Source organism: Dama dama, chromosome 23, assembly GCF_033118175.1.
Source record: "Dama dama isolate Ldn47 chromosome 23, ASM3311817v1, whole genome shotgun sequence".
Lineage (NCBI taxonomy): Eukaryota > Metazoa > Chordata > Mammalia > Artiodactyla > Cervidae > Dama > Dama dama.
The window spans coordinates 21,428,636-21,456,209 of record NC_083703.1 but is presented as its reverse complement, the minus strand read 5'-3'; the positions used below and the strand labels follow the sequence as shown (position 1 = coordinate 21,456,209).

At 35.7% G+C, this 27,574-nt stretch overlaps 1 protein-coding gene and 1 non-coding gene across 2 annotated transcripts in view; one reads left to right on the top strand and one right to left on the bottom strand.

The window, feature by feature from the left end:
- CCDC7 (coiled-coil domain containing 7) overlaps positions 1-27,574 on the top strand; it is a 124,314-nt gene that overhangs the window by 54,212 nt on the left and 42,528 nt on the right. Inside the window, exons 17-19 of the mRNA XM_061125652.1 lie at positions 4,743-4,988; positions 6,115-6,187; positions 12,975-13,082. Coding sequence (XP_060981635.1) covers positions 4,743-4,988; positions 6,115-6,187; positions 12,975-13,082 — 427 coding nt within the window. The remainder of the gene's footprint in view (positions 1-4,742; positions 4,989-6,114; positions 6,188-12,974; positions 13,083-27,574) is intronic.
- Positions 22,774-22,907, bottom strand: LOC133045334 (small nucleolar RNA SNORA70). The gene has a single exon (XR_009690208.1). It is a non-coding gene; the product is annotated as a small nucleolar RNA SNORA70 (small nucleolar RNA).

Genomic DNA, 27,574 nt, shown 5'->3' with positions numbered 1-27,574 from the left:
AAAGTTGGCTTAAAGCTCAACATTCAGAAAACTAAGATCATGGCATCTGGTCCCATCACTTCATGGCAAATAGATGGGGAAACAGTGGAAAGAGTGGCTGACTTTATTTTGGGGGGCTCCAAAATCATTGCAGATGGTGATTGCAGCCATGAAATTAAAAGACACTTACTCCTTGGAAGGAAAGTGATGACCAACCTAGACAGCATATTAAAAAGCAGAGACATTACTTTGCCAGCAAAGGTCTGTCTGGTCAAGGCTATAGTTTTTCCAGTGGTCATGTATGGATGTGAGAGTTGGACTGTGAAGAAAGCTGAGTGCTAAAGAATTGATGCTTTTGAACTGTGGTGTTGGAGAAGACTCTTGAGAGTCCGTTGGGCTGCAAGGAGATCCAACCAGTCCATCCTAAGGAGACCAGTCCTGGGTGTTCATTGGGAAGGACTGATGCTGAAGCTGAAACTCCAGTACTTTGGCCACCTCATGCAAAGAGTTGACTCATTGGAAAAGACCCTGATGCTGGGAGGGGTTGAGGGCAGGAGGAGAAGGGGATGACAGATGATGAGATGGCTGGATGGTGTCACCGACTCAATGGGCATGAGTTTGAGTAAACTCCGGGAGATGGTGATGGACAGGGAGGTCTGGCGTGCTGCGATTCATGGGGTTGCAAAGAGTCGGACATGACTGAGCAACTGAACTGAACTGAACTGTCTTGTTTTGATGTCAGGTTGATGCTGCCTCATACCATGAATTTGGAAGTCTTCCTTCCTCTGCAATTTTTTGGAATAGTTTTAAAAGCATAAAGGTTAAGTTTTTAAGTGTTTGGTAGAATTCACCTGTGAAGTCTCTGAAGCTGGATTTTTGTTTGTTGTGAGTTTTAAAATTATTGATTCAGTTTCAGTACTGGGAGTTGGTCTGTTCATATTTCTCTTTCTTCCTGGTTTAAGTTTAGGAGATTGTACCTTTCCAAGAATTTGTCCTGAAAAGCTAGGTTGTCCATTCCCGAAGTGGTAAAGAATCTACCTGCCAATGCAGGCTCTGCAGGAGAGGCAGATTCGATCCCTGGGTTGGGAAGATTCCCTGCTGTAGGAAATGGCAAGCCTCTCCAGTATTCTTGCCTGGAGAATCCCATGGAAAGTGGACCCTGGCGGACTACAGTCCATGGGATCGCAAAAGGGTTGGACACAACTGAACACTAAAGAACAGTAGCAAGTAGTCTCTTATGATTCTTTTTATTTTTGTGATGTTGGTTGTAACTTCTTCTTCATTTGGGATTTTATTGATTTGGATACTTCCTTTTTTTCTTGGTGAGTCTGGCTAAAGGTTTATTCATTTTGCTTATCTTTTCAAATAACCAGCCTTTAGCTTCATTGATCTTTTTTTAAATTTCTATTTTATTTACTTCTACTCTAATCTTTATGATTTCTTTCCTCTGACTATGGGTTTTATTTGTTTGTTTTTTTCTGTAGCTCATTTAGGTATAAGATTAGGTTGTTTATTTGATGTTTTTCTTCTTTCCTGAGGTAAGTATGTATTGCTGTTACCTTCCCTCTTAGAGCTGCTTTTGCTACATCCCACAGGTTTTAGATTGTCATGTTGTTGTCTTTTGTCTCTAGGTATTTATTTCCTCTTTGATTTCTTCAGTAATTCATTGGTTGTTTAGTAGCATATTGTTTAACTTCCACATGTTTGTGTTTTTTTTTTTTTGCAGTTTTTTTTCTTGTAGTTGATCTAGTTCATAGTGTTGCAATCAGAAAAGATGGTTGATATAATTTCAGCTTTCTTGAATTTGCTGAGATTTCTTTTGTGGCCTCACATGAGATCTTTCCTACAGAATATTCCATGTGCAGTTGAAAGAATATGTATTCTGCTGACTTTGTATGAACTGTTCCATGTATATACATAATCCATGTGGTTTAATGTGTGATTTAAGTTAGTGTTTCTTTATTGATTTTCTGTCTGGGTCATCTGTCCTTTTGATGTGAGTGGGGTGTTAAAGTCCCCTACTATTTTTGTGTTACTGCCAGTTTCTCTTTATGTATTATTAATATTTGTTTTATGCATTTAGGTGTTCCTACAGTAGTATTCTTGCCTGGAGAATCTCACGGAGGGAGGAGCCTAGTAGGCTACAGTCCATGAGGTTGCAAAGAGTCGGACATGACTAAGCAACTTCACTCACTCACTCACAGTGGGTGCATATATAAAGTTTTATGTTCTTGTATTGATCCCTTTTTTGTTGTTTAATTCCTTTCTTTGTTTCTTATAATAGTCTTTGTTTTAAATCTATATACTTTTTTATAAGTATTGCTATGCCAGGTTTCTTTTGATTTTCATTTGCCTGAGACATCTTTTTATATCACCTCACTTTTAGATGGTTGGATGTCTTAGGTCTGAAGTGAGTCTCTTGTAGGCAGTGTGTGTGTATGTGTGTGTGTTTGTGTGTGTGTGTGTGTATCTTGTTTTGTATCCGTTCAGTCACTCTGTGTCTTGATTGGGTCATTTATTCTATTTACATTCAATGTGGTTTCGATTGGTATGTTCTAATTGCCATTTTATTAATTGTTTTAGAATTGGTTTTATAGGCCTTTTTTCCCCTTTCTTTCATTCTCTTGTGTTTTGACGACTGCCTTTAGTGTCATGTTTGGATTCTTTTGTTTGTGTGTATCTAGAGTAGATTTTTGGTTTGTGGTTACCATCAGTTTTATGTGTAGGAATCTCTCAATATACATGTGATTATTTTCAATTGCTGATTTCTGCATTTCAGACATTTTAACAACCCTGTGTTTTCACTTCTCTCCACCACACCCGCCCTCCCGCCCCCGCCATGATTACGGTTTTTGACATTGTCTTTTAGATCTTTTTGTGTCTCTTAACTGCTTATTGTGAATATAGAAAAGTTTACTAGTTTAGTCTTTTAATCTTCCTACTAACTTTGTATGTGGTTGATTTACTACCTTTACTGTATATTTGCTTTTAACAATGAACTTTTCACTTTTGTGCCTTTTATGTTTCTAGTTTTTGCCTTTTCTTTTCACTTGGGAAGTTCCCTTAACATTTCTTGTAATGCTGGCTTGGTAATGCTGAACTCTTTGCTTTTGCTTGGTTGTATAATTTTTTATCTTGCCATCAAATCTGAATGAAAGCATTATGGGGTAGAGCATTTCTTATTGTAGGTTTTCCCTTTCATCATTTAAAATACATCATGCCACTCCCCTCTGGCCTATAGAGTTTCTGCTGCAAAGTTAGCTGATAGCCTGGCCTTATAGGAGTTCTCTTTTACCTAACTTGTTGCTTTCCCTTGTTTTATTGTTCTCTCTTTATCTAAAATTTTCTCATTTTAATTATGGTGTGTCTTAGTGTGGTTGTCTTTGGGATGATTGTATTTGAAACTCTCAGTGCTTCCTGGACCTTGATACCATTTCCTTTCCCAGGCTATGGGAGTTTTTCAGCTATTTTAACTTCAGATATGTCCTCTTCTCCCTTTCTCTCACTTCTTCTGAGATTTCTGTAATGCAGTATTAGGAGGTTTGATGTTGGGCTGGTTCATGATACAGCTGGCTGCGGGATCAGTGGTTATCTGAAGTTTGTTCCAGCCTGGTTAGGGGTGTGGCCAAATCCCTGGGCAGCTGGCTGAGGGGCCCAAAGTGTTTAAATACTTGGTATTGGCCTGCTGGTGAGTGGGCTGGGTCCTACCATGGCAGGCTGCAGGCCACAGTGGTCCTGGGGCTGGTGTCTGACTGCTGGTAGATAGGGCTGTGTCGCAGGGTGACTGTGGGCTCAGGTCCTCTGAAGGCAGCTACTGAGTAAGTCCTTCCTGGCTAGTTGCTTGGCCTGAGGGGTCCCAGTTCTGGTTCTGACAGACTGGGCGGGGCTGAGTCCCAATAAGCTAGAGGGAGTATTCCAGAGTGGAGCTTGATTTGCCGGTGACCATGTGTTAGAAAGAACTTTTGAAATTGCCTGCCACCAGTGTCTGTGTCCCCATGGTGAGCTCCAGTTGCCTTCTGCCTCTCTGGTAGGCTCTCCAAGAGCAGAAGGTGGGTGTAATCCAGTCTCCTTTTAAATGACTGATTCTGCTATGACTCTTAGAGTGTGTGAGATTATGTGTGTGTTTTCTTAGAAGAGAGTCTCTATTTCCCATGACATTCTGACTTTCCTGAAAGTAAGTCCCATTGACCTTCAAAGCCAAATGTTCTAGGTGCTTGTGTTGGTGTAGGATTCCTGGGCTGGCGACCCCAGTGTGGGACTTGGACTTCTTGCTCCTTGGGGATAACCTCTGCAATTGTAATCATCCTCCCTTTGTGGGTTACTCACTTGGGGCTGTGGATCTTGACTATAGTGTGACTCCACTTCTTCTCCCTATCTTGTTGTGAGATCTTTTCTGCTAATCATCCAGTTTTTCTTATTAATAGTTGCTCTGCAAATGGTTGTAATTTTGGTATGCCCATTAGAGGAGGTGGGCTCAGGGTGTTCCCACTCTGCTGTCTTGGCCAATTTGAGACTCTTTGTCTGTATTTTAAAATCCATGAGATATATTATCCTTAGCTTGTTATCTAGCATCAATTTTACATTTGTATTACTATTAATTAGTGAATAATTGTAATTGCCCACTTAATATCCTTATAGATTATGCAAATGATTCTTTAGTTAAAAATAAAAAGTGTTGTTCATATAATCTAATACCAGATGTTTTGTAATTCTAAAGCTCAGAGAAGGAAAGAGCTAGCCCTGCTATTTCAGATCTTTCACAGATCCTCAAGTCTCAAGATGGATCACCTTTTTTAAAGACTCCAAGTGAAGGTTTAACTGATGAAGATCTGTCCCATATACTTTCATCAAAGAACTATGATAAAACATTCACAACAATGTTATGGCATGAAGAAATTAAAGATGCACAGTCTGTTGGAAAATTGCTTCAAGGGAATGAAATGTCTGCAGCATCATTTATCTCACCCTCTGTTAAAAGAAGGATGCTGGGTACTGACATCTCAAAGGTGGTAATGTACAGCATAATAAATTGAAACCTTTTTATTTTAATTGCTATACTTCTTCAATATTTTCAATCAATGTTAATTTAAAACATCAATATTTTCTTATTTAAATGGAATTTTAAATTTGCCATTTGATTCATTATTTTTTTAATTTATTTTGTTTTGGAGTACAGCCAATTAACAATGTCATGATAGTTTCCGGTGGACAGTAGAGGGACTCTGCCATACATATACATGTGTCCATTCTCCTCCAAACCCCTATCCCATCCCAGCTGCCACATAACATTGAGCAGAGTTCTATGTGCTATACAGTAGGTCCTTGTGGTTGCCCATTTTAAATATAGCAATGTGTATATATTGATCCGAAACTCCGTAACTGTGATAAAACATGTTATATATTTAGAATTTTAAAGGGATATTTGGGGATCAGTATTTTAATGTAAAAGTTCTAATCTGTACCAACAAAGAATTTGTGGCTAGAATTATAATTTTAATGATAAATTGAAAGATATGTGATTTCTGAAACAGAAATTATTTCATGTTCATCTATAAAAATTTTTGTATATTAAGATAGTTGTGAGAGCATAGTTGTTTTGAAATAATTTTATATACCTTAAACATGTCTTAGAAAATTACTAGAATTGCCTTTGCTAAAAAACTGTTCAGGAAATTCTTAGTTAAAATTCTGGAAAAAAGAAAGATGATAATGATATTTGACATATATTCATATATATATAAGTGACATTTAACATTCACAATATTTTTTATCATACAAGCTATTAAGTGGCATTATAAAAATAATTTTTAAAGCCATTTGAGTTTGCCTAGAGATTAAATTAGGTGAAAATATAAATCTAAACTAGAATCATAATTTTAAAATATTAACTTGATCTGTTTGGAATTATTTATGAAGAAGATTCACAATTTTGCTTGGGAAAGGTCCTTCCACACTATTAAAAGTGTTCCCAAATGTCCCTCAGATCCATTAATTGTTCTCATTTTTAAGTTTGATACATTTAAGAAATAATGAGAGATAAAAAGTTTCTGTAATGACATTGTAGATATAGAAGAAGGTAATTAGAGTTCTATGATGTATAATTTGTAATTACCTGTTTTAACTTTTGTGATTAAGGCTGATATTATAGAAGAGAATTTACAAACTAAGATTGAAAAACAAACTTACAAAGAAGCAAGAGAATTTCAAGGTAAAAAGATTTTTTCTTTTGTAAGAAAAAGATGTTAATGATTTCGTGTTCCCATGTTAAAGTAAATGAAGTGAGAACATTACTAAGTATAGAAATAACTTCTTAGACAGTCATGAGAGAATATCTAAATATACTAACCAATGTGTAAAGATTAATTTGGTGAGTTAACATACTGCTCAGTTTATCTTAACTAAATTTTGTGTAAAAGGAAAGTGATAGCTTTGTCTCAACCAAATAACAGTATTTGGCAACATAATATTATACACCAAATTCATCAGAGTATAGCAGGAAAAAAATATGCTTTGTGTTATAAATAATTAATGTTTTAGCTGGGTTTTTGGGTGTTCAATGTATATTTTATAAAACATCAGTTTATTCTTTTTTCCCAACATACATAGCTTTTATTATAACCCATCCATATCTTATTGCATTGGCTGAAACTTCCAAAGTAAATTTTTTTAAACAGTTATGATGCAAGGAGATCAAACCAGTCAATCCTAAAGGAAATCAGCCCTGAATATTCATTGGAAGGACTGCTGCTGAAGCTGAAACTCCAATACTTTGGCCACCAGATACGAAGAACTGACTCACTGGAAAAGACCCTGATGCTGGAAAAGATTGAAGGCAGAAGGGGAAGGGGACAGCAGAGGATGAGATGGTTGGATGGCATCACCAACTTGATGGACTTGAGTTTGAGCAAGCTCCAGGAGTTGGTGATGGACAGGGAAGCCTGGCATGCTGCAGTCCATGGGGTCAACTGCATTCACAGTGTTGTGCAATCATCACTACATCTATATCCACAACTTTCATCACCCTGAAAAGACACTTGTTAGGAAGTAACTCCCGTTCCTGCCTCCATCCAGCCCCTGGTAACCTCTCACTTACTTTCTGTCTCTGTGAGTTTGGCTATTATGTTTCATGTAAGTGGAATTATGTATTTGTCCTTTTGCACCTGGCCTGTTTCATGTAAGTGGAATTATGCTGTTTCACTTAGCATCATAATATTTTCAGGGTTCACCCACAGTTTAGCATATGTCAGAATTTTGTTTCTTTTTATGAACTGTGGTGTTGGAGAAGACTCTTGAGAGTCCCTTGGACTGCAAGGAGATCCAACCAACCAGTCCATCCCATCCTAAAGGAGATCAGTCCTGGGTGTTCATTGGAAGGACTGATGTTGAAGCTGAAACTCCAATACTTTGGCCACCTGATGCAAAGAGCTGACTCATTTGAAAAGAACCTGATGCTGGGAAAGATTGAGGGCAGGAGAAGGGGACGACAGAGGATAAGATGGTTGGATAGCATCACCGACTCAATGGACATGAGTTTGGGGAAACTCCGGGAGTTGGTGATGGACAGGGAGGCCTGGCATGCTACGGCTCATGGGGTCACAAACAGTTGGACACGACTGAGTGACTGAACTGAACTGAATGTATTATTGTATGTGCATACCACATTTTGTTTATCCATTCATCTGCTTATGGACATTTAGATTGTTTCCACTTTTAGCTACTGTGAATAATTCAACACTGAACATGGTATAGGATATCTGTTTAAATCTCTGTCTTCAATTGTTTGGGTAGGAGTATATTTGCTGGATCGTAAAATAATTTTAAGTTTAGCTTTCTGAGGAACTGCACAACTGTTTTCCACAGTGGCTGCACCATTTCCTGTTCCCAGTAACAGTGTACACACCCTTGTTTTCTGTTTTGTTTGAATTATGTTTATTCCAGTAGGTATGAAGTGTATCTCATTACAATTTTGATTCACATTTACTTAATTATTAAAGATTATAAGCATCTTTTTGTGTGCTTATTGGTAATTTGTATAGCTTCTTTGGAAAAAATTTCTTTACAACTCCTTCACCATTTTTTTTAATATTTATTACCCACTGAACTTTAAACCAAGTCTCAATAAAACACAACAAAATTGTGCCACCATATAAATGATATCCTCTTATCAAAATTAAATTAACTTGGAAATAAATAGTTTAAAATCATGTATTTGGTCATTCAAAATTTTTATATAATTTTTATAAATTGTATATAATTCATTAATCAAATAAGATATAAAAATGGAATTAGAAAATAGTAGAACTTTTAAAAATAAGGAAAATATTATATATCCAAATGTGAAAAATGTTGTTCAAATGTTTTTAGAGAAGAATTTCAAAATTTAAATATTTATATTTTATTTTTTTTATTAATTTATTTATTTTAATTAGAAGCTAATTACTTTACAATATTGTGGTGGTTTTGGCCGTACATTGACATGAATCAGCCACACGTGCACATGTGTCCCCCACGTCCTGACCCCAATCCCTCCCCATCGCATCTCTCTGGGTTGTCCCAGGGCACTGACTTTGAGTGCCCTGCTTCATGCATCAAAGTTGGACTGATCATCTATTTCACATATGGTAATATACATGTTTCAATTCTAGTCTCTCAAATCATCCCACCCTCACCTTCTCCCACAGAGTCCAAAAGTCTGTTCTTTACATGTATGTCTTTTGCTGTCTTGCATATAGCATCATCATTACCACCTTTCTAAATTCCATATATACTGTATTGGCGTTTTTCTTTCTGACTTACTTCACTGTGTATAATAGGCTCCAGTTTCATCCATCTCATTAGAACTTAATGAAATCATTCTTTTTAATAGCTGAGTAATATTCCATTGTGTATATGTACCACAACTTTCTTATCCCTTTGTCTGCTGATGGACATCTAGGTTACTTCCATGTCCTTGCTATTGCAAACAGTGCTGCAGTGAACATCGGGGTACATGTGTCTCTTTCAATTCTGGTTTCCTCAGTGTGTATGCCCAGCAGTGGGATTGCTGGGTCATATTTCCAGTTGTTTAAGGAATCTCCACACTGTTCTCCATAGTGGCTGTACTAGTTTGCATTCCCACCAGCAGTATAAGAGGGTTCCTGTTTCTCCACACCCTCCAGTCTATTGTTTGTAGACTTTTTGATGCAGCCATTCTGACCAGCATGAGATGGTACCTCACTGTGGGTTTTGATTTGCATTTCTCTGATAATGAGTGATGTTGAGCATATTTGCATGTATTTATTAGCCATCTGTATGTCATCTTTGGAGAAATGTCTGTTTAGTTCTTTGGCCCATTTTTTGATTGGGTCCTTTATTTTTCTGGTATTGAGCTGCATGAGCTGCTTGTATATTTTTGAGATTAATTCTTTGTCAGTTACTTAATTTGCTATTATTTTCTCCAATTCTGAGGGCTGTCTTTTCACCTTGCTTATAGTTTCCTTCATTGTGCAAAAGCTTTTAAGTTTAATTAGGTCCCATTTGTTTATTTCTGCTTTTGTTTCCATTACTCTGGGAGGTAAGTCATAGAGGATCCTGCTGTGACTTACGTCGGAGAGTGTTTTGCCTATGTTTTCCCCTAGGGGTTTTATAGTTTCTGGTCTTTCATTTAGATCTTTAATCCATTTTGAGTTTATTTTTCTGTATGGTGTGAGAAAGTGTTCTAGTTTCATTCTTTTACAGGTGGTTGACTAATTTTCCCAGCACCACTTGTTAAAGAGATTTTCTTTTCTCCATTGCCTATTTTTGCCTCCTTTGTCAAAGATAAGGTGTTCATAGGTGCATGGATTTATCTCTGGGCTTTCTGTTTTGTTCCATTGATTCAGATTTCTGTCTTTGTGCCAGTACGATACTGTCTTGATGACTGTAGCTTTGTAGTATAATCTGAAGTCAAGCAGGTTGATTCCTCCAGTTCCATTCTTCTTTCTCAAGATTTCTTTGGCTGTTCGAGGTTTTTTGTATTTCCATACAAATTGTGAAATTATTTGTTATAGTTCTGTGAAAAATACTGTTGGTAGCTTTATAGGGGTTGCATTGAATCTATAGATTGCTTTGGGTAGTATATTCATTTTCACTATATTGATTCTTCCAATCCATGAACACAGTATATTTCTTCATTTGTGTCCTCTTTGATTTCTTTCATCAGTGTTTTATAGTTTTCTATATATAGGTCTTCTGTTTCTTTAGGTAAATTTATTTCTAAATATTTTATTCCTTTTGTTGCAGTGGTGAATGGGATTGTTTCCTTAATTTCTCTTTCTGTTTTCTCATTGTTAGTGTATAGGAATGCAAGGGATTTCTGTGTATTAATTTTATATCCTGCAAATTTACTTTATTCATGGTAGCTCTGGTAATTTTCTGGTGGTGTCATCAGGGTTTTCTGTGTAGAGGATCGTGTTATCTGCAAATAGTGATGGTTTTACTTCTTCTTTTCTCATCTGGATTCCTTTTATTTCTTTTTCTTCTCTGATTGTTGTGGCTAGTACTTCCAAAACTATGTTGAATAGTAGTGCTTCACCCATTTTTTAATTGGGTCATTTCTTCTTGTTGATGAATTGTAGAGGTTCTTTATATAGTTGGGCTATTAAACCTTTATCAGATATATGGTTTGCAGGTATTTTCTGTCATTCTATAGGTTTTCTTTTCACTTTCTTGATAATATCCTTTAATGGATAAGAATTTTTAATTTCATGAAGCTCGTCTTATCTTTTTTTTTAATTCCTTGTGTTTTTGGTGTTATATGTGAGAATCCATTGCAAAATCCAAGCTAATAGAAATTTATTCCTATGTTTTCCTATAGGAGATTTATGAATTTAGTTTTGAGTTAATTGTTTTATATCATATGTTCTGCAAAATATCAGTATATGGTTTTCACTCACCGATGGCAACTCATACCTATTAATGGTTGGTCAGAGCAGTGACTTGGTATCTGAAATGGGATGTAGAGCAGCAGTTCCAGTCCCGTAAATGGTAAAGGTGCTGTAGACTCCTGATTCCGGAGAGCAGTTGGGGCCAGTGGGGTTAGTCTCACTGCACTGCCAGCTCTAGCCCCTGGTAGTAGTTGCAGTGGCAGGAACTCCAGTTATCTCTGAAAGCTGGCTACAGTGTCTTCCATATGCATTTAAGGAGGGTACAGACTTGGCTGTTGTTGGATGGAATGTTCTATAGAAATCAAAAACCTCTGCAGAATTCTTAATTTATAGTTTTGTTCAATTCTGTTACCCTTTTGATCTTAGTTGCTTTATTCATTGTTTAAATTTGGACTATTAAATTCTCTGAATATTATTGTTGTAATGTCTGTCTGTAATTGCATATGGTCGGTCATGAAATATCACACATAAGATTTTAGTCTGGAGGTGGACTCCTCAATATACATACATAAATATAGATACACATATTCATACACATATATACCTACATAGACATAAATGCATATACATAGATATATTTTGAAATCATGAGTTCTCATGAATGTCTTCGATTCTAATTTATCCTCTCAGGTCTTATTTTTTCCTTCCTTTGTTTTGTATGTGTATGTCCTTTCTTCTACAGTGTTAACTTGACTCTAAACAACAGCAGCACATTTACTCATTTGATGTATCCTATAATGCTGCTAAGTTTCTTTGAGAATTCTTTGCCGTTTTACTTCCATTTTAGTATTTTGTTGATTTTATTTTGCAGGCGATACGTACAACATTAACCTACTTCCCAAAGTATAAGCATGCAAAAGATGTGCAGTTGTTCCTTGGTACCCACAAGGGATTGGTTCCAGGACCCTCCTAGATACCAAAATCCAGAGATGCTCAAGTCCCTTATATAAAATGGTGCTGTATTTGCATATAACTTATGCATAGCTTCCCAAATATTTTAAATCATCTCTTGCTTACTTATAGTACCTAATACAATGTGAACACTATGTAAATAGTTGTAACTACAATGGAAATATTATCTAAGTAGTTGCCAGCACATGGCAGAGTTTTCCTTTTTGGAACTTTGTGGAATTTTTTCTGAACGTTTGCAACCTGAATTGAATTGATTGAATTGCAGATGTAGTACCCACAGATACAAATGGCCAACTGTACTTAGAGAACTGTCATTCCTCCTGTACTCCCTGGACCTACTGTCACCCCCTTGAAGGCAAATAAGTATATTGTTTTCTGGTTTAACTTTCTAGTGTTTTGTTTTGTAGATTAGTGTCTCTGTTTCTCTCCACTTTACCCCCTCATTTCCCATGTGTTCTTACTCAAATGGTAACATACTGGATATCTTCTTTTTCTTTTTTTTTCATTTAACATTATGTCCTAGAAATAATAAAATAAAACCCCATTAAAACTATTTTCCTGTCAGACCTAGCATTATGGTAATTTGGTTGTTGCTGTTCAGTCACAAAGTCAGGTACGACTATTCACAACCCCATGGACTGCAGCATGCCAGGCTCTTCTGTCCTCCTCTGTCTCCAGCTCCTGGAGTTTGCTTAAATTCATGTCCATTGAGTCGGTGATGCTATCTAGCCATTTCATCCTCTGCTGCCCCCTTCTCCTTTTGCCTTCAATCTTTCCCAGCATCAGGTTCTTTTCCAGTGAGTCAGCTCTACCCATCATGACCATAGCCAAAGTATTGGAGCTTCAGCTTCAGCATCAGTCCTTCCAATGAATATTCAAGGTTGATTTCCTTTGGGATTGACTGGTTTGGTCTCCTTGCTGTCCAAGGGACTCTCAAGAGTCTTCTCCAGCACCACACTTTGAAAGCACACTTCAGTGCTCAGCCTTGTTTATGGTCCAACTCTCATGTCCTCACATGAATACTGGAAAAATCATAGCTTTGACTATATGAACCTTTGTCAGCAATTTAGTTATAACTTTTAAAAAATGAGAGAAAATTTGCTGTATATTTGTTTTAAATATAGAGATTTCACAATAGTTCTATCTATCTAGTAGACTAAAATGTATCTCTTTATGTAGCTTCTGGTAAAGAATTAGATGAAAATCCTCTGCTTAAGAATGAAACACCATCAGAAACTGAAACTCGGTTGTTGTATCAGGGAACTACTAGAACAAATAGACGCAATGGTAAGAATTATAGACATCTTTAAATTATTTGGGCTTCCCTTGTGGCTTAGCTGGTAAAGAATTAGCCTGCAATGCAGGAGAGCTGGGTTCAATCCCTGGGTTGGGAAGATCCCTTGGAGAAGGAAAAGGCTTCCCCACTCCAGTATTCTGGCCTGGAGAATTCCATGAACTGTATAGTCTGTGGGGTCGCAAAGAGTAGGACACGACTGAGCATCTTTCACTTTAAATTATTTGAAGTTAAGCTCACTAAAAGATATTTTTTCTTTAATTTTCATTAGATAATGGATAAAGCAACAAAGATCAAGAAAGAGAAAAAAAAATTGAACAACACGTTATAAATATTTGTGCATATATTTTATAGAAGTTTTATGCTTTGATGTGTGAATACCCTAAGATAACTAGAAAACTAAATGAAGCCTTTGATCAACTTTTGTTTGCTATTTGCATGATTAATGACTAGTATATAACAAGACTGCCTCCATACACACTCATGAAAACTGCTCACACAAATTGCCTACTTCCCTTCCAGAGTCTGTTTGAATATGTATTATAATTCACTGCTTTGCAGTCCTCCTCCTTTAGTGTTGCATGAATTAGAAGAAATTTTGCTGATTACTTGGTATATTCAGAAGTTTTATAATAGATCCATTTTTCTGTTTAGCATTTCTTATAACTGAGCCAAAAGCTATGACTATTAAAGATCAATTGCATGAGGATATAGCTTCAGTTTTAAACAGGCAGTTTCAAATTAACCGTGAAGCTTCAGGAAGTGGCAGTTTTAACAGTAAGTAATTAATTTAAAATCTTGAAAAATATTTTCAGTTAAATTCAGGAGAGCATTGATCCATGGTTCATGAATGTATCTATAAGTATTTTGTTCATTGATTATTTGTGTGTTCTCTAATTCCTGAGTTGGATGGGTTAAATTTCCTGCTATGATTATGAATTACTCTGTTTTGTTCTTATGTTATGTCAAGTCTTGTCTTATGATACTTTATCATTAACATTCATATAAAGTTAAAATGAATATTTCTCCTAGAATTTTGAGGCAAGAGTACTGGAGTGGGATTTCCTTCTCCAGGGGATCTTGCCAACCCAGGGATCAAACCCAGGTCTCCTGCATTGCAGGCAGATGCTTTACCATCTGAGCCACCAGGTAAGCCCCAAGAGGACAGACCCTTTTCTAATAAGGGACCCACTTTATCACTTTTATAGTTTTTTTTTTTTTTTGGCCATAAATAACTACCATGCCTGCTTTTAATGTGGCTTTAACTTCTGACTGGTATTCTCATGACATATTTTTTTTCTGTCCTGTTGTTTTAATCATTTTGTATCATTATGGTTTTTCTGTTTCTTTTAGTGTGAAGATTAGAACAGTATTTTTCAAATTCAGCTTGATATGTTTGTCTTTTTTTCTTTGAATATTTGTTTATTTGACTTTGTTGGGTCTTAGTTATGGCACATGGGCTTAGTTGTACCATGCGTGTAGGATCTTAGTTCCCTGACCAGGGATCAAACCCAAGTCCCCTGTGTTGTAAGGTGGAGTCTCAATCACTGGACCACAAGGGAAGTCCCTATATCTTTGTCTCTTAATTAGCACTCATAGTCACACTTCATCAAATTTTGATGATTTGAGATTTAAGTTATACTGTTTTCTTTGTGCTTCAATTCTTCCTACTTTGTAAGTTTCTTTTACTCTCTTTCTGATGTATATTTTTGTATCATTACATATTTTTTCTTAGACATATCTAACACTGCAAATTTTAACTTTATTCTAAAGTGTGAATATGCCAAGAAGGTGAAATAATATTTTAAATAGTGTTAGCCAATATTAAATTATTATTCACTTTAGATTATTGATATCTCTGAATATCTAAATAAGACTGATTCTATTTACAGAAGTGAAAAATGTAGTCACATATGTTTATTCTTCGATAATCTTTTTTAATACTTTATTACCACAGAGTGTGATTTGTTTATATTTTAATAAATGAGATAAAATATTGTTGGGTAATTAACATATATTGCATATAGTGCTTACAGCACAAATCTGGTTGTCTAGTGCATACGAAAGTCATCTTATAGCTCAGAGTATGCATGAAGTATCAGATAAAATATTTTACATAGTACTTAGAGTTGATAGAAAAAATTCAGTAGTAAATATTATTATTAAAATTATTAAATTATTTTAATTGAATTAATTGATTTTAATTAAGTGGAATATGTAGCCTGATTCAGACTTACAATATCACTGCAAAATTTTTAAGTTATATTAAAAAATATTTTTATTTCTTGGTTTTCTTGAATTTTTGGTTCATTTTACCATTTGCTGAAACGTGCATATTGAATTCTTTTGCTGTAATTTTGGATTTATTTATTTTTGTATTACTGGCCTCCTTATACTGCTGTTATTAGTATATACAGTTTTTTAAAAGTTCATGTTTCTGGTGAACTCAACTTTTTATTAAAGAGACCATCTTAATCTTTGGTAAGTTCCTTTGACTTAAATTCTGTATTGTCTGATGACATAAGTATAGCAGATTTATTTTGACTAATATGTGCATACATATCTTTTTTCATATATTTGCTTTTCACCTTTCTGTATTATTAAACTTTGGTGTGGTATATCTTATAAATAGTTTATAGTCAGATTGTTTACAAATCCAATATTTTTTCCTTTATTCCAGGAACACATAATCTATAATTATTAAAACTATAAATATATTGGATATAAATATCCTCAGATACTTTGTTTTTCCCCACCTATTCCATTTTTCATTTTTATATGAATGTTGAATCATTATTTTTGTTTATTTCAAGTTTAAAATCAATCTCATGGTTTAAAATGTGAAAACTTAAAAACAATGAATATGCTTAGAAAAATGAAGTTTACTTTCAACTTTTAAGTATATGTATGAAATAACAAAGTGCCTACACATTCTTTCAGTAGAAACACTGTCATGGTTATACTAAACATCATAGTCCTGTCTTATATTTTGATCTTTTAAAAAATTGTGGTCATTTGCTTAAATTGTTACAAAATTGAAAGGAAACTTTAGGTGATACTTGGTCTATCTTAATTCAGAAGCTTCACAATAAAAGTTTCCTGTTTTAGTGGATTAAAATCTTCTTTTCTTATAGTTGAGAAAATGGATATCAGATGAAAATATGTCACTTGAAGATGAAGTTTTAATCTCAAAAATCTCACCTCAAATTCAGAATGTTGGAAGTTCTAGGAAACTGTTTTTGATAGCTTGACAATGATATGTGTATGTGTGGATCTCATTGAATATGCTTTACTTTGGGCTTGTTGAGCTACTTTATGTGAAGATTACTGTTTTTCATAATATTGGGGAAGTTACTGATCATTATTTCTTCACAGATTCTTTCTTCTTCCTCTGCTTTTCCTCTTTGTTGCCCATTATGCTTATGTTGATAGGCTTGTTTCCATCAATCTCTGAGGCTCTGTTTATTTCTCCTCATGGTCCTCAGACTGGATAATCTCAATTTACCTCTGTTCAGTTTCACTCACGAAGTTTTTCCCTTTTTAACCCAACCTTTAAACTTCTCTTTCCATTTCAGTTATTTTTCTTTTGATTCCAGAATTTCTTTTTGATTCTTTTAAAAAATCTCTATCATATTATTGATATTCTCTGATGGAGTGAAATAATATTTATACTTTTATTTAATTCTTTAGACATAGTTTTCTTTAGTTATTTGAACATCTTTCAGAAACCTGGTTTAAAATCTTTGTCTAGTAAGTTCAGTGTCTGGGCTTCTTCATTGAGAGGTTCTATTGACTGCTTTCATTCTGTCCTGTATACTAGCCACTCTTTTGTGTCTTTGCATGTCTCATATTTTTTTGATTGAAGACTAACCATTTTAAATATAATTGGCAACTCTGGAAATGAGATTGTTCTTCTACAGGGTTTGTTTTATATGGTTGTTTAATAAGTTTATTGGGCTAGCCTGTAAAGGCTGCATTCTTCATTGTATGTGGCCACTGAAGTCTCTGCACAGTTAGCTTAGTAGTTAGATATGACTGGACAGAGATTTCCTTAAGTGTAATTAAATCTCTCTCCTTCTGTTGAGAAGCTCTTATTACTTTAATGATTCTGTCAATTGTAATAGTTAATTATCTGGGAAATTTAGATGCAAAATCATATAAAGTTGATAGTGTAGTGTTGTTAACTAGAAACACAATGTTTTACAAAAGTTATCTAGAACTCTCTTATCTTGCATACCTGAAATTTTATACTTAATAAACAGCAACTTTCCATTTTCCCCTGCTTCCAACCCATGGGATCTACCATTCTCCTCTTTTGTTAGGAGTTTGACTACTTTAATACCTCATATAAATGGAATCCTACAGTATTTGTTCTTCTGTGATAGGCTTATTTCACATAATGTTCATGAGGTTCACCTGTGTTGTCACTTATAACAAGATTTCCTTCTTTTTAAATACTGAATAATATTCCATTGTATATATGTACTACATTTTCTTTATCCATTCACACTGATGGATATTTAGGCTGCTTCCCCATCTTGGCTGTTTTGAATAGTGCTACAGTGAATATGAAACGATAAATATCTTGTCAATCCTGATTTCAGTTCCTTTGGATATTAAACACAGATGTTGGATTGTTGGATCATATAGCAGTTATTAATTTTTGAGATACCACTGTACTGTTTTCCATAGTGGCCATACCCTTGTACATTCCTACCAATAGTGTATATCCTCACTACAACTTATCTTTTGTCTTTTTGAAAACGGCCATCCAAATAAGTGTGAGATGATGTCTCATTGTGGTTTATTTGTATCTCTCTGATGATTAGTGATATTGAGCACATTCTTAAAAACCTCTGGGCCATTTTTATCTCTTCTCTGGAGAAATATCTATTCAGGTATTTTGCCTATTTTTTAATTAGTTTGTTTTATTGTTGTTTGGTGTTAGGAGTTTCTTATATATATTTTTAAATTAAACCCTTATTGCATATGTGGTTTGCAAGTATTTTTCCCATGCCAAAGACTGACTTTTTACTCAGTTTACTTTGCCATGCAGAGCTTGTTAGTTTGGTGCAGTTCCACTTGTTGATTTTTGCTTTTGTTGCCAGTACTTTTGATGTCATATCTAAGAAATAATTGCCAGGACCAATGTCATACAGCTTTTCTCCTATGTTTCCTTCTAGGATTTTTATAATTTTGGGTTTTACGTTTAAGTTTTTGATCCATTTTGAGTTTACTTTTTCTGGTTTGGGTAAGATATGAGTCTCAATTCATTCTTTTTCCTGTGGATATCCAGTTTTTCCAACATTATTTCGTAAAGAGATTATCCATTCCCCATTGTGTATTATTGGCACCTTTGTCACTGATCAGTTGACTATATATGCATGAGTTTATTTTTTAGTTATTTTCTTTTGTTGGCCTGTGTGTCTGCTGTTATGCCAGTATCAACTATTTTAATTAGCATAGCTTTGTAACATGTTTTGAAATCAGGATATGTGATCAAGATTGTTCTGGATATTCAGGATACCTAGTGTTCCACATGAATTTTAGGATCATTTTTCTGTTTAAAAAATACCATTGAAATTTTGATAAGAATTGCATTTAATCTATAGATCTCTTTGGGTAAATGGACATTTTAGCAATGTTAAGTCTTCTGATCCATGAACACAAGGTGTCTTTTCATTTATTTGTATTTTCTTATTTCACCAATACCTTTTATTAAATTTAAAAAATTAATTAAAAAAATTTTAGCTGCGTTGGGTCTTTGTTGCTGTGCATGGGCTTTCTCTAGTTGTGGTGAGTGAGGGCTTCTCTCTAATTGTGGTGCACGGGCTTCTTATTGCAGTGGCTTCTCTTGTTGCAGAGCATGGTCTCTAGGGTGTGCAGACTTCAGTAGTTGCATGCATGGACTGAATAGTTGTGGTGCACAGGCTTCAGTGCATGGGCTTTGGTAGTTGCAGTGTGCAGGCTCAGTTGCCCTGCAGCATGTGGGATCTTAGTTCCCAGACCAGGGATTGAACCCATGCCCCCTATGTTGGCAGGTGCATTCTAACCACTGAACCACTAGGGAAGTACCTGTATTATTTATTTTCTTGACAGATTTTCTTTCTTTATTTGTTTTTCAGGTATGATTGACATATGAGTTTTGTTTCCTTTTTTCTCATCCCGTCAGATCCCCCAGTTTTATTGAAGTATACTTGACATATGATATTTTGTAAGTTTAAGGAATGTAACATGTAATTATATACACAATACTACAAAATAATTACCACAATAAGGCTAATTAAACATGTTCATCATTTTTGTGGTAAGAATTTTTAAGATCTGTTCTTTTAATAACTTAAATATACTCATCAGGCTGTACATTAGCTCCTTAGAACTTATTAATCTTCTAGCTGGAAATGTTTACCTTTTGACCATTATCTCTCCATTTCTCCCACTTGCAAGTCCATGGTAACCACCATTTTACTTTTGGTTTCTATGAGTTTGGTTTCTATAACATTATATAGGCTTGTCATATAGTCTTTATTATGCTGAAGTAAGTTCCTTCTATGCTCAATTTGTTGAGAGCTCTTATGAAAGGATGTTGAATTTTGTCAAAAGCTTGTTCTACATCTTTTCAGAAGATCATATGATTTTAATCTTTTATTCCATTAATATGTCATACCACAATGATTGATTTGTGTATGTTGAAATACTCTTGCATTCCACAGATAAATCCCAGTCGATCATGGATTATTATCCTTTTAGTGTGTTGTTGAGTTCAGTTTGCTAGAATTTTCTGAGTATTCTTACATCTATGTTAATTAGAGATACTGGCCTGTAGTTTTCTTATCATGTTTGTATCTGGCTTTGCTATCAGGGTAATGCTAACCTCATAAATTTCTTTAGGGATTGTTTTCTCCTCTTCAGTTTTTGGAAATTTTGTGAAAGATTGGTATTCTTTTCTAAATGTTTTGTAGAATTAACTAGTAAACCATCAGACCCTAGATTTTTCTTTGATGAGAGTTTTTTATTACTGATTTAATTTCCTTAGTATTATTGATTTATTCATATTTTCTGTTTACCATGATCGAGTATTGGTAGAATGTATCTTTCTTGGAATTTATTAATTTCTTCTTGGTTATTCAATATTGGTGTAAATTTTTTATTGTAGTCTCTTATGCTTTTTTCCCTGTGGTATCCATTGTAATTTTTCCTCATTAATTTTTTATTTTATTTGAATCTTTTTATTATTTCTTAGTTTTAAGTTTGTCAATTTTAACTTCAAAACTCAATAAAGTTTTTTTTTTTAATTTTGTTCTCCCAGTCTACTTCTGCTCTGATCATGATTTCCTTTCTTCTGATAATTTTGGGCTTGAATTTTTTTCTTCTTTTTCTAGTATTTTTCTGTAAAGTCAGGTTGTTTGTTTGAGATCTTTTTCTTAATAAAGACATTTATTGCTGCAGACTTTCTTCTTAGAACTACTTTTGTTCATACCATAAGTTTTGGTATGTTGTTATTTTCATTTGTTTCCATATAATTTTTTATTTTATTTCCATTTGTTCTTTTACTCACTGGTTATTTGGGAGTGTATTGTTTAATTTTCACTTTCCTGTGAATTTGTGTTTTTCCTCTGTTATGGATTCTTTTCTAGAACTACTGGGTTTGGAAAACATACTTGCTATGATTTCTGTGTTCTTAAGTTTGCTAAGATTTGTTACCTATTATATGATCTACTCTAGAGAATGTTCTGTGTGTGCTTGAAAAGCATGTGTATTCTGCTGCTATTGGTAGAAAGTTCTGTGTATGTCTGTTAGAGCTCCTGGTCTAATGTATAGTTCAAGTTCAATATTTCCTTACCCATTTTCTGTCTAGATGGTCTATCCATTGCTGAAAGTGATATATTGAAGTCCCCTACTTCTGTAGGAGTATTTTCTCTTTTTCCCCTTCAGTTCTGTTATTATTGCTTAGCGACTTATTGACCAGAGACATATTAATACATCTTTTGTTACCTGAACATTGACTCTCGATGTTTCAGTATTTTCACTTACATAACAAATTGCTGGCCACAGGAATTTAGTTTCTGGTTAGTTTCTGCAAAAATCCCCCAGTTAATAATGTGTTAACGTATTTAGATGCTTTGATGTTGGGAGCATTTGTACTTAAGGTTGTTATGTTTTCTTGATGAATTAACCCCTTTATCATCATATAATTACCTTCTTTGTCTCTTATTACAGTTTTTTATTTAAAGTCTGTTTTTTCTGATAGGAGTATAGCTCCCCTGCTCCCTTTTGGTTTCCATGTGCATAGAATGTCTTCTTCATGTTTTCAGCCTGAGTCTATTTGTCCTTAAAGATGAAGTGAGTCTTATAGAGACAATGTGTATTTGGATTTTGTTTTTATTTATTCAGCCACTTTAAATTTTTTATTGGTGAATATATTCCATTTACATTTAAAATATTTACTGAGAGGTAAGGACTGGGTAATGCTTTCTTATTATTTTCTGACTATTTTGTATTTCCTATGTTCTTTTCTTCCTCTCGTTCTGTCTTCCTTTGTGAATTAGTGATTGTCCATAGTGGTACCCTTTACATCTCATTTCTTAATTTTTTAAGTATCAACTATAGGATTTTGCTTATCATTTTCACAAGGCTTACATGAAACCTCTTGTAGATGTAACAATCTATTTAAGCTGATAATGTCTTAACTTTGATTATATATAAAAATGCTACCCTTCTACAACCACCCAATATTTTGATGTAACAGTTTACCTCTTTTTATATTGTGAATCCATCATCAAATTATTGTAGCAACTTACTTTTGACAGTTTTGTCATTTAGCTTTCATACTCAGAGCTGAGTGATCAACACATCACTATATTACAGTATTAGGTTTTTCTGAGTTTGCCTATATATCTACCCTTACCAGTGTGTGTTACATTTTCATATGCTCATATGTTACTAATTACCATTCTTTCATTTCACATTGAGTAATTTTAACATTTCTAATATAACATTAGTCTAGTGATGAATGACTTTCTCAGCTTGTGTTTGTGACAGTCTGTCTCTCTATTTTTTTTTTTTTTTTTTGGACAGGAAAGTAGGATTTACTGATGGGTATCAGTAAGGAGGGGACAGCGCCAAGACTTTCATGAATGTGAAGCCCACCATTTATCCAGAGGGCCATGATTAGGGATGTATTTGACCCCCACAACCATCTGGGATGAGCTGCTTTTCTGCCACCATGTTTTCAAATTTATCTGCATTAAACTAGTAAATCCCCACTTCTTAAAGATGAGAATCTTCTAGTGGCCAGGGAACTTGGCCCTGTGAAAAAGTGAAAGTTGCTCAGTTGTGTCTGACTCTTTGCGACCGCATGAACTATAGAGTATATGGAATTCTCCAGGCAAGAATACTGGAGTGGGTAGCCTTTTCCTTCTCCAAGGGATCGTCCCCACCCAGGGATCAAACCCAGGTCTCCCACATTTCTGGCGGATTCTTTACCAGCTGAGACACAAGGGAAGCCCTGTAGAGGGCCTTAATTGCATGCTTCTTGTTCTGTAGCTTGGTGCGGATGGACGTTATGAGTTGCCCAATGCAGACCCTGGCCACTGTGCCCTGGGACTTTCCAAAGTCACTGCCCGTACCTATCTGGAGCCTGGACTGGGGACAGATTGCCATTCATGAATGTTCACTGGAAAGGGCTGACGCTAGGGTCCCTTAGGGCAACCTCTACAGGCAACAGGCTACATAAACTACTGAGGAGGCTGCTGTTTGCAGCCACTGCACACTGAGTCCCCCTGGGGAAAGAGTGCATTTGGCTTACTTGGCTGCAAAGTCTCACTCGTTTTTGAAGGATACTTTTACCAGTTAAAATATTCTTGATTGAAAGTTTTTTTTTCCCCTTTCAGCCCTTTGAACATATTATCCCACTGTCTTCTGGCCCACAGGGCTTTTGCTGAGAAATCCACAGATAGACTTAAATCTCCCTTGTACATGAGGAATTTTTTTCTGTTGCTGGTTTTAAAATTCTCTTTGTCTTTGATTTTAGACATTTTTTATAATGTCTTGGAAATGTTCATTTAGGGTTGAAATTTTGAGGTAAGTTATTTGCTCATGAACCCAGATGTCCAAATCTCTCTTCAGATGGAAGTTCTCAGCCATTACTTTTAAATAAGCTTTATACCCTTTCTCCCACTCTTCTCCTGAAATTCCAATAATCCAGAGATTGTTTCTTTTCATTGTAAACCCATAGTTCAGGTAGGCTTTCTTCACTCTTTCATATTCTTTTGTTGTTGTTTTCCTTTTACTTTATAATTTCAATCCATCCATCATCTACTTCACAGATTTTTTTTCTTTAACTTGATGCATTCTGATAGTGGTGTTCTTTCTTGCATTTTTCACTTTGTTAATTATATTCTTCAGCTCCATAATTAAGTTTGCTTCTCTACTATGTTTTTTTAATCTCCGTTAAACTTTTTTGTTCATGTATTATTTCCTGATTTTATTGGATTGTCTGTGTTTTCTCAGAGATTCCTTAAACATTTTTAAAAACTATTTTTCAATCTAAGTACAGAAATTAATTTCTTTGGGTTTGGTTACTAGAGAATTATTTATTTCTTTGGTGATGTCATGTTTTCTTGATTTTTCATGTACCTTGATATCTTGCTTTCCTGGCTCTGTTGTTTGTTGAACTGAAGGCGCGTCTTTCAGTTTTTACTTATTAGCTTGATGACAGAAATACCTTCATCTGTCCAATCTCCTGGGTATTCTGGGACTTTCTCAGACCTGTTCTAGGGATGTGCCTACTCCACACTTCTTGTCATTTTTCAGTTCAGTTCAGTCGCTCAGTCGTGTCCAACTCTTTGCGACCCCATGAGCTGCAGCACGCCAGGCCTCCCTGTCCATCACCAACTCCTGGAGTCCACCCAAACCCATGTCCATCGAGTCCGTGATGCCATCCAACCATCTCATCCTCTGTTGTCCCTTTCTCCTCCTGCCCTCAGTCTTTCCCAGCATCAGGGTTTTTTCAAATGAGTCAGCTCTTTGCATCAGGTGGCCAAAGTATTGGAGTTGCAGCTTCAACATCAGTCCTTCCAGTGAACACCCAGGACTGATTTCCTTTAGGATGGACTGGCTGGATCTCCTTGCAGTCCAAGGGACTGTCAAGAGTCTTCTCCAACACCACAGTTCAAAAGCATCAATTCTTTGGTGCTCAGCTTTCTTATTAGTCCAAATCTCACATCCATATATGACCACTGGAAAAACCATAGCCTTGACTAGACAGGCCTTTGTTGACAAAGTAATGTCTCTGCTTTTCAATATGCTATCTAGGTTGGTCATAACTTTCCTTCCAAGGAGTAAGCGTCTTTGAATTTCATGGCTGCAGTCACAATCTGCAGTGATTTTGGAGCCCCCAAAAATAAAGTCTGACACTGTTTCCCCATCTATTTCCCATGAAGTGATGCAACCAGATGCCATGATCTTAGTTTTGTGAATGTTGAGCTTTAAGCCAACTTTTTCACTCTCCTCTTTCACTTTCATCAAGAGGCTCTTTAGTTCTTCTTCACTTTCTGCCATAAGGGTGGTGTCATCTGCATATCTGAGGTTATTGATATTTCTCCCAGCAATCTTGATTCCAGCTTGTGCTTCTTCCAGCCTAGCGTTTCTCATGATGTACTCTGCATATAAGTTAAATAAGCAGGGTGACTATATACAGCCTTGACGTACTCCTTTTCCTATTTGGAACCAGTCTGTTGCTCCATGTCCAGTTCTAACTGTTGCTTCCTGACAAGAGGCAGGTCAGGTGGTCTGATATTCCCATCTCTTGAAGAATTTTCCACAGTTTGTTGTGATCCACACAGTCAAAGGCTTTGCCATAGTCAATAAAGCAGAAATAGATGTTTTTTCTGGAACTCTCTTGCTTTTTTGATGATCCGGTGGATGTTGGCAATTTGATCTCTGATTCCTCTGCTTTTTCTAAAACCAGCTTGAATATCTGGAAGGGATGTTTTTTAGGGAGGGGGAATTCTTAAAGATGTGCCTTCTCTCCATCCTGCAAAGTCATGCTGAGTGCTGACAGACTCCTGTTTGTTTGCTTTCCCTAAAGTGGAGTTGCATGCTAAAATTTTATGTGCTTCTTCCCGTAACACTTCTTTGATACCTCCAAGAGTCCTGGATACTGTTCTCCAAACCCCCTCTGTACTTTATAATTTTTAGGACACCTCACTTTTCTGAATAGAGTAAGAAAGAAGTTGGGTTCTTTGGTTCATCCTGAATAGCTAGTAAAGCCAGTCAGTCAGTCACATGCTCTAACTTTCTCCCGTGAGAAAAATGATAGGCCAAGAAAGTCTCTCTTGGGACTGAGCTGTGCTTCCTTGGGGTGATGTGGGTAAAGAGAAGGTCATCTTTTTACCCTCTTTATTGCATCAAATCTTGGATTTTTGTTGTTGTTGTCATTGCTCCAACACTGTGCTGGAAATTCTCTGCTATATTCCCAGAATTTCACAGAAACTTTCATCTGAGTATAATTGTAAAAATTAGTGTCCTTGGGGGAAAAGGGTAGAAATGTCCTATTTTGCCATTTTGACATCACTCCTCATTGATATTTTGCTTGGATGTTCTATCTGTTATTGAAAATGGGTATTGAAATTCACTGTTGTTATTATGTTACTGTTTCTTTTTTCTATCAGTTCTGTCAATGTTTGCTTCATTATATTTGAAGGTTCTAATATTGGGTGCATGTATATTTATAAGTATTATATCTTCTTGGTGAATTGGCCCTTTTTACTATTATATGATGTCCTTCTTTGTATCATTTGGCAACTTTTGTCTTAAAGTCTGTTCTGTCTCATATAAGTTCTCTCACTCTTCCTCTCATTTGGCTAGCATTTATGTGGAATATCTTTTTATTTTATTTATTTATTTATTTTTTTTATTAGTTGGAGGCCAATCACTTCACAACATTTCAGTGGGTTTTGTCATACATTGATATGAATCAGCCATGGATTTACATGTATTCCCCATCCCGATCCCCGCTCCCACCTCCCTCTCCACCCGATTCCTCTGGGTCTTCCCAGTGCACCAGGCTGGAGCACTTGTCTCATGCATCCCACCTGGGCTGGTGATCTGTTTCACCATAGATAGTATACATGCTGTTCTTTTGAAATATCCCACCCTCACATTCTCCCACAGAGTTCAAAAGTCTGTTCTGTATTTCTGTGTCTCTTTTTCCGTTTTGCATATAGGGTTATCATTACCATCTTTCTAAATTCCATATATATGTGTTAGTATGCTGTAATGTTCTTTATCTTTCTGGCTTACTTCACTCTGTATAAGGGGCTCCAGCTTCATCCATCTCATTAGGACTGGTGCAAATGAATTCTTTTTAATGGCTGAGTAATATTCCATGGTGTATATGTATCACAGCTTCCTTATCCATTCATCTGCTGATGGGCATCTAGGTTGCTTCCATGTCCTGGCTATTATAAACAGTGCTGCGATGAACACTGGGGTGCACGTGTCTCTTTCAGATCTGGTTTCCTCAGTGTGTATGCCCAGAAGTGGGATTGCTGGGTCATATGGCAGTTCTATTTCCAGTTTTTTAAGAAATCTCCACACTGTTTTCCATAGCGGCTGTACTAGTTTGCATTCCCACCAGCAGTGTAAGAGGGTTCCCTTTTCTCCACACCCTCTCCAGCATTTATTGCTTGTAGACTTTTGGATAGCAGCCATCCTGACTGGCATGTAATGGTACCTCATTGTGGTTTTGATTTGCATTTCTCTAATAATGAGTGATGTTGAGCATCTTTTCATGTGTTTGTTAGCCATCTGTATGTCTTCTTTGGAGAGATGTCTGTTTAGTTCTTTGGCCCATTTTTTGATTGGGTCATTTATTTTTCTGGAATTGAGCTGCAGGAGTTGCTTGTATATTTTTGAGATTAATCCTTTGTCTGTTTCTTCATTTGCTATTATTTTCTCCCAATCTGAGGGCTGTCTTTTCACCTTACTTATAGTTTCCTTTGTAGTGCAAAAGCTTTTAAGTTTCATTAGGTCCCATTTGTTTAGTTTTGCTTTTGTTTCCAATATTCTGGGAGGTGGGTCATAGAGGATCCTGCTGTGATTTATGTCGGAGAGTGTTTTGCCTATGTTCTCCTCTAGGAGTTTTCTAGTTTCTGGTCTTACATTTAGATCTTTAATCCATTTTGAGTTTATTTTTGTGTATGGTGTTAGAAAGTGTTCTAGTTTCATTCTTTTACAAGTGGTTGACCAGTTTTCCCAGCACCACTTGTTAAAGAGGTTGTCTTTTTTCCATTGTATATCCTTGCCTCCTTTGTCAAAGATAAGGTGTCCATAGGTTCGTGGATTTATCTCTGGGCTTTCTATTCTGTTCCATTGATCTATATTTCTGTCTTTGTGCCAGTACCATACTGTCTTGATGACTGTGGCTTTGTAGTATAGTCTGAAGTCAGGCAGGTTGATTCCTCCAGTTCCATTCTTCTTT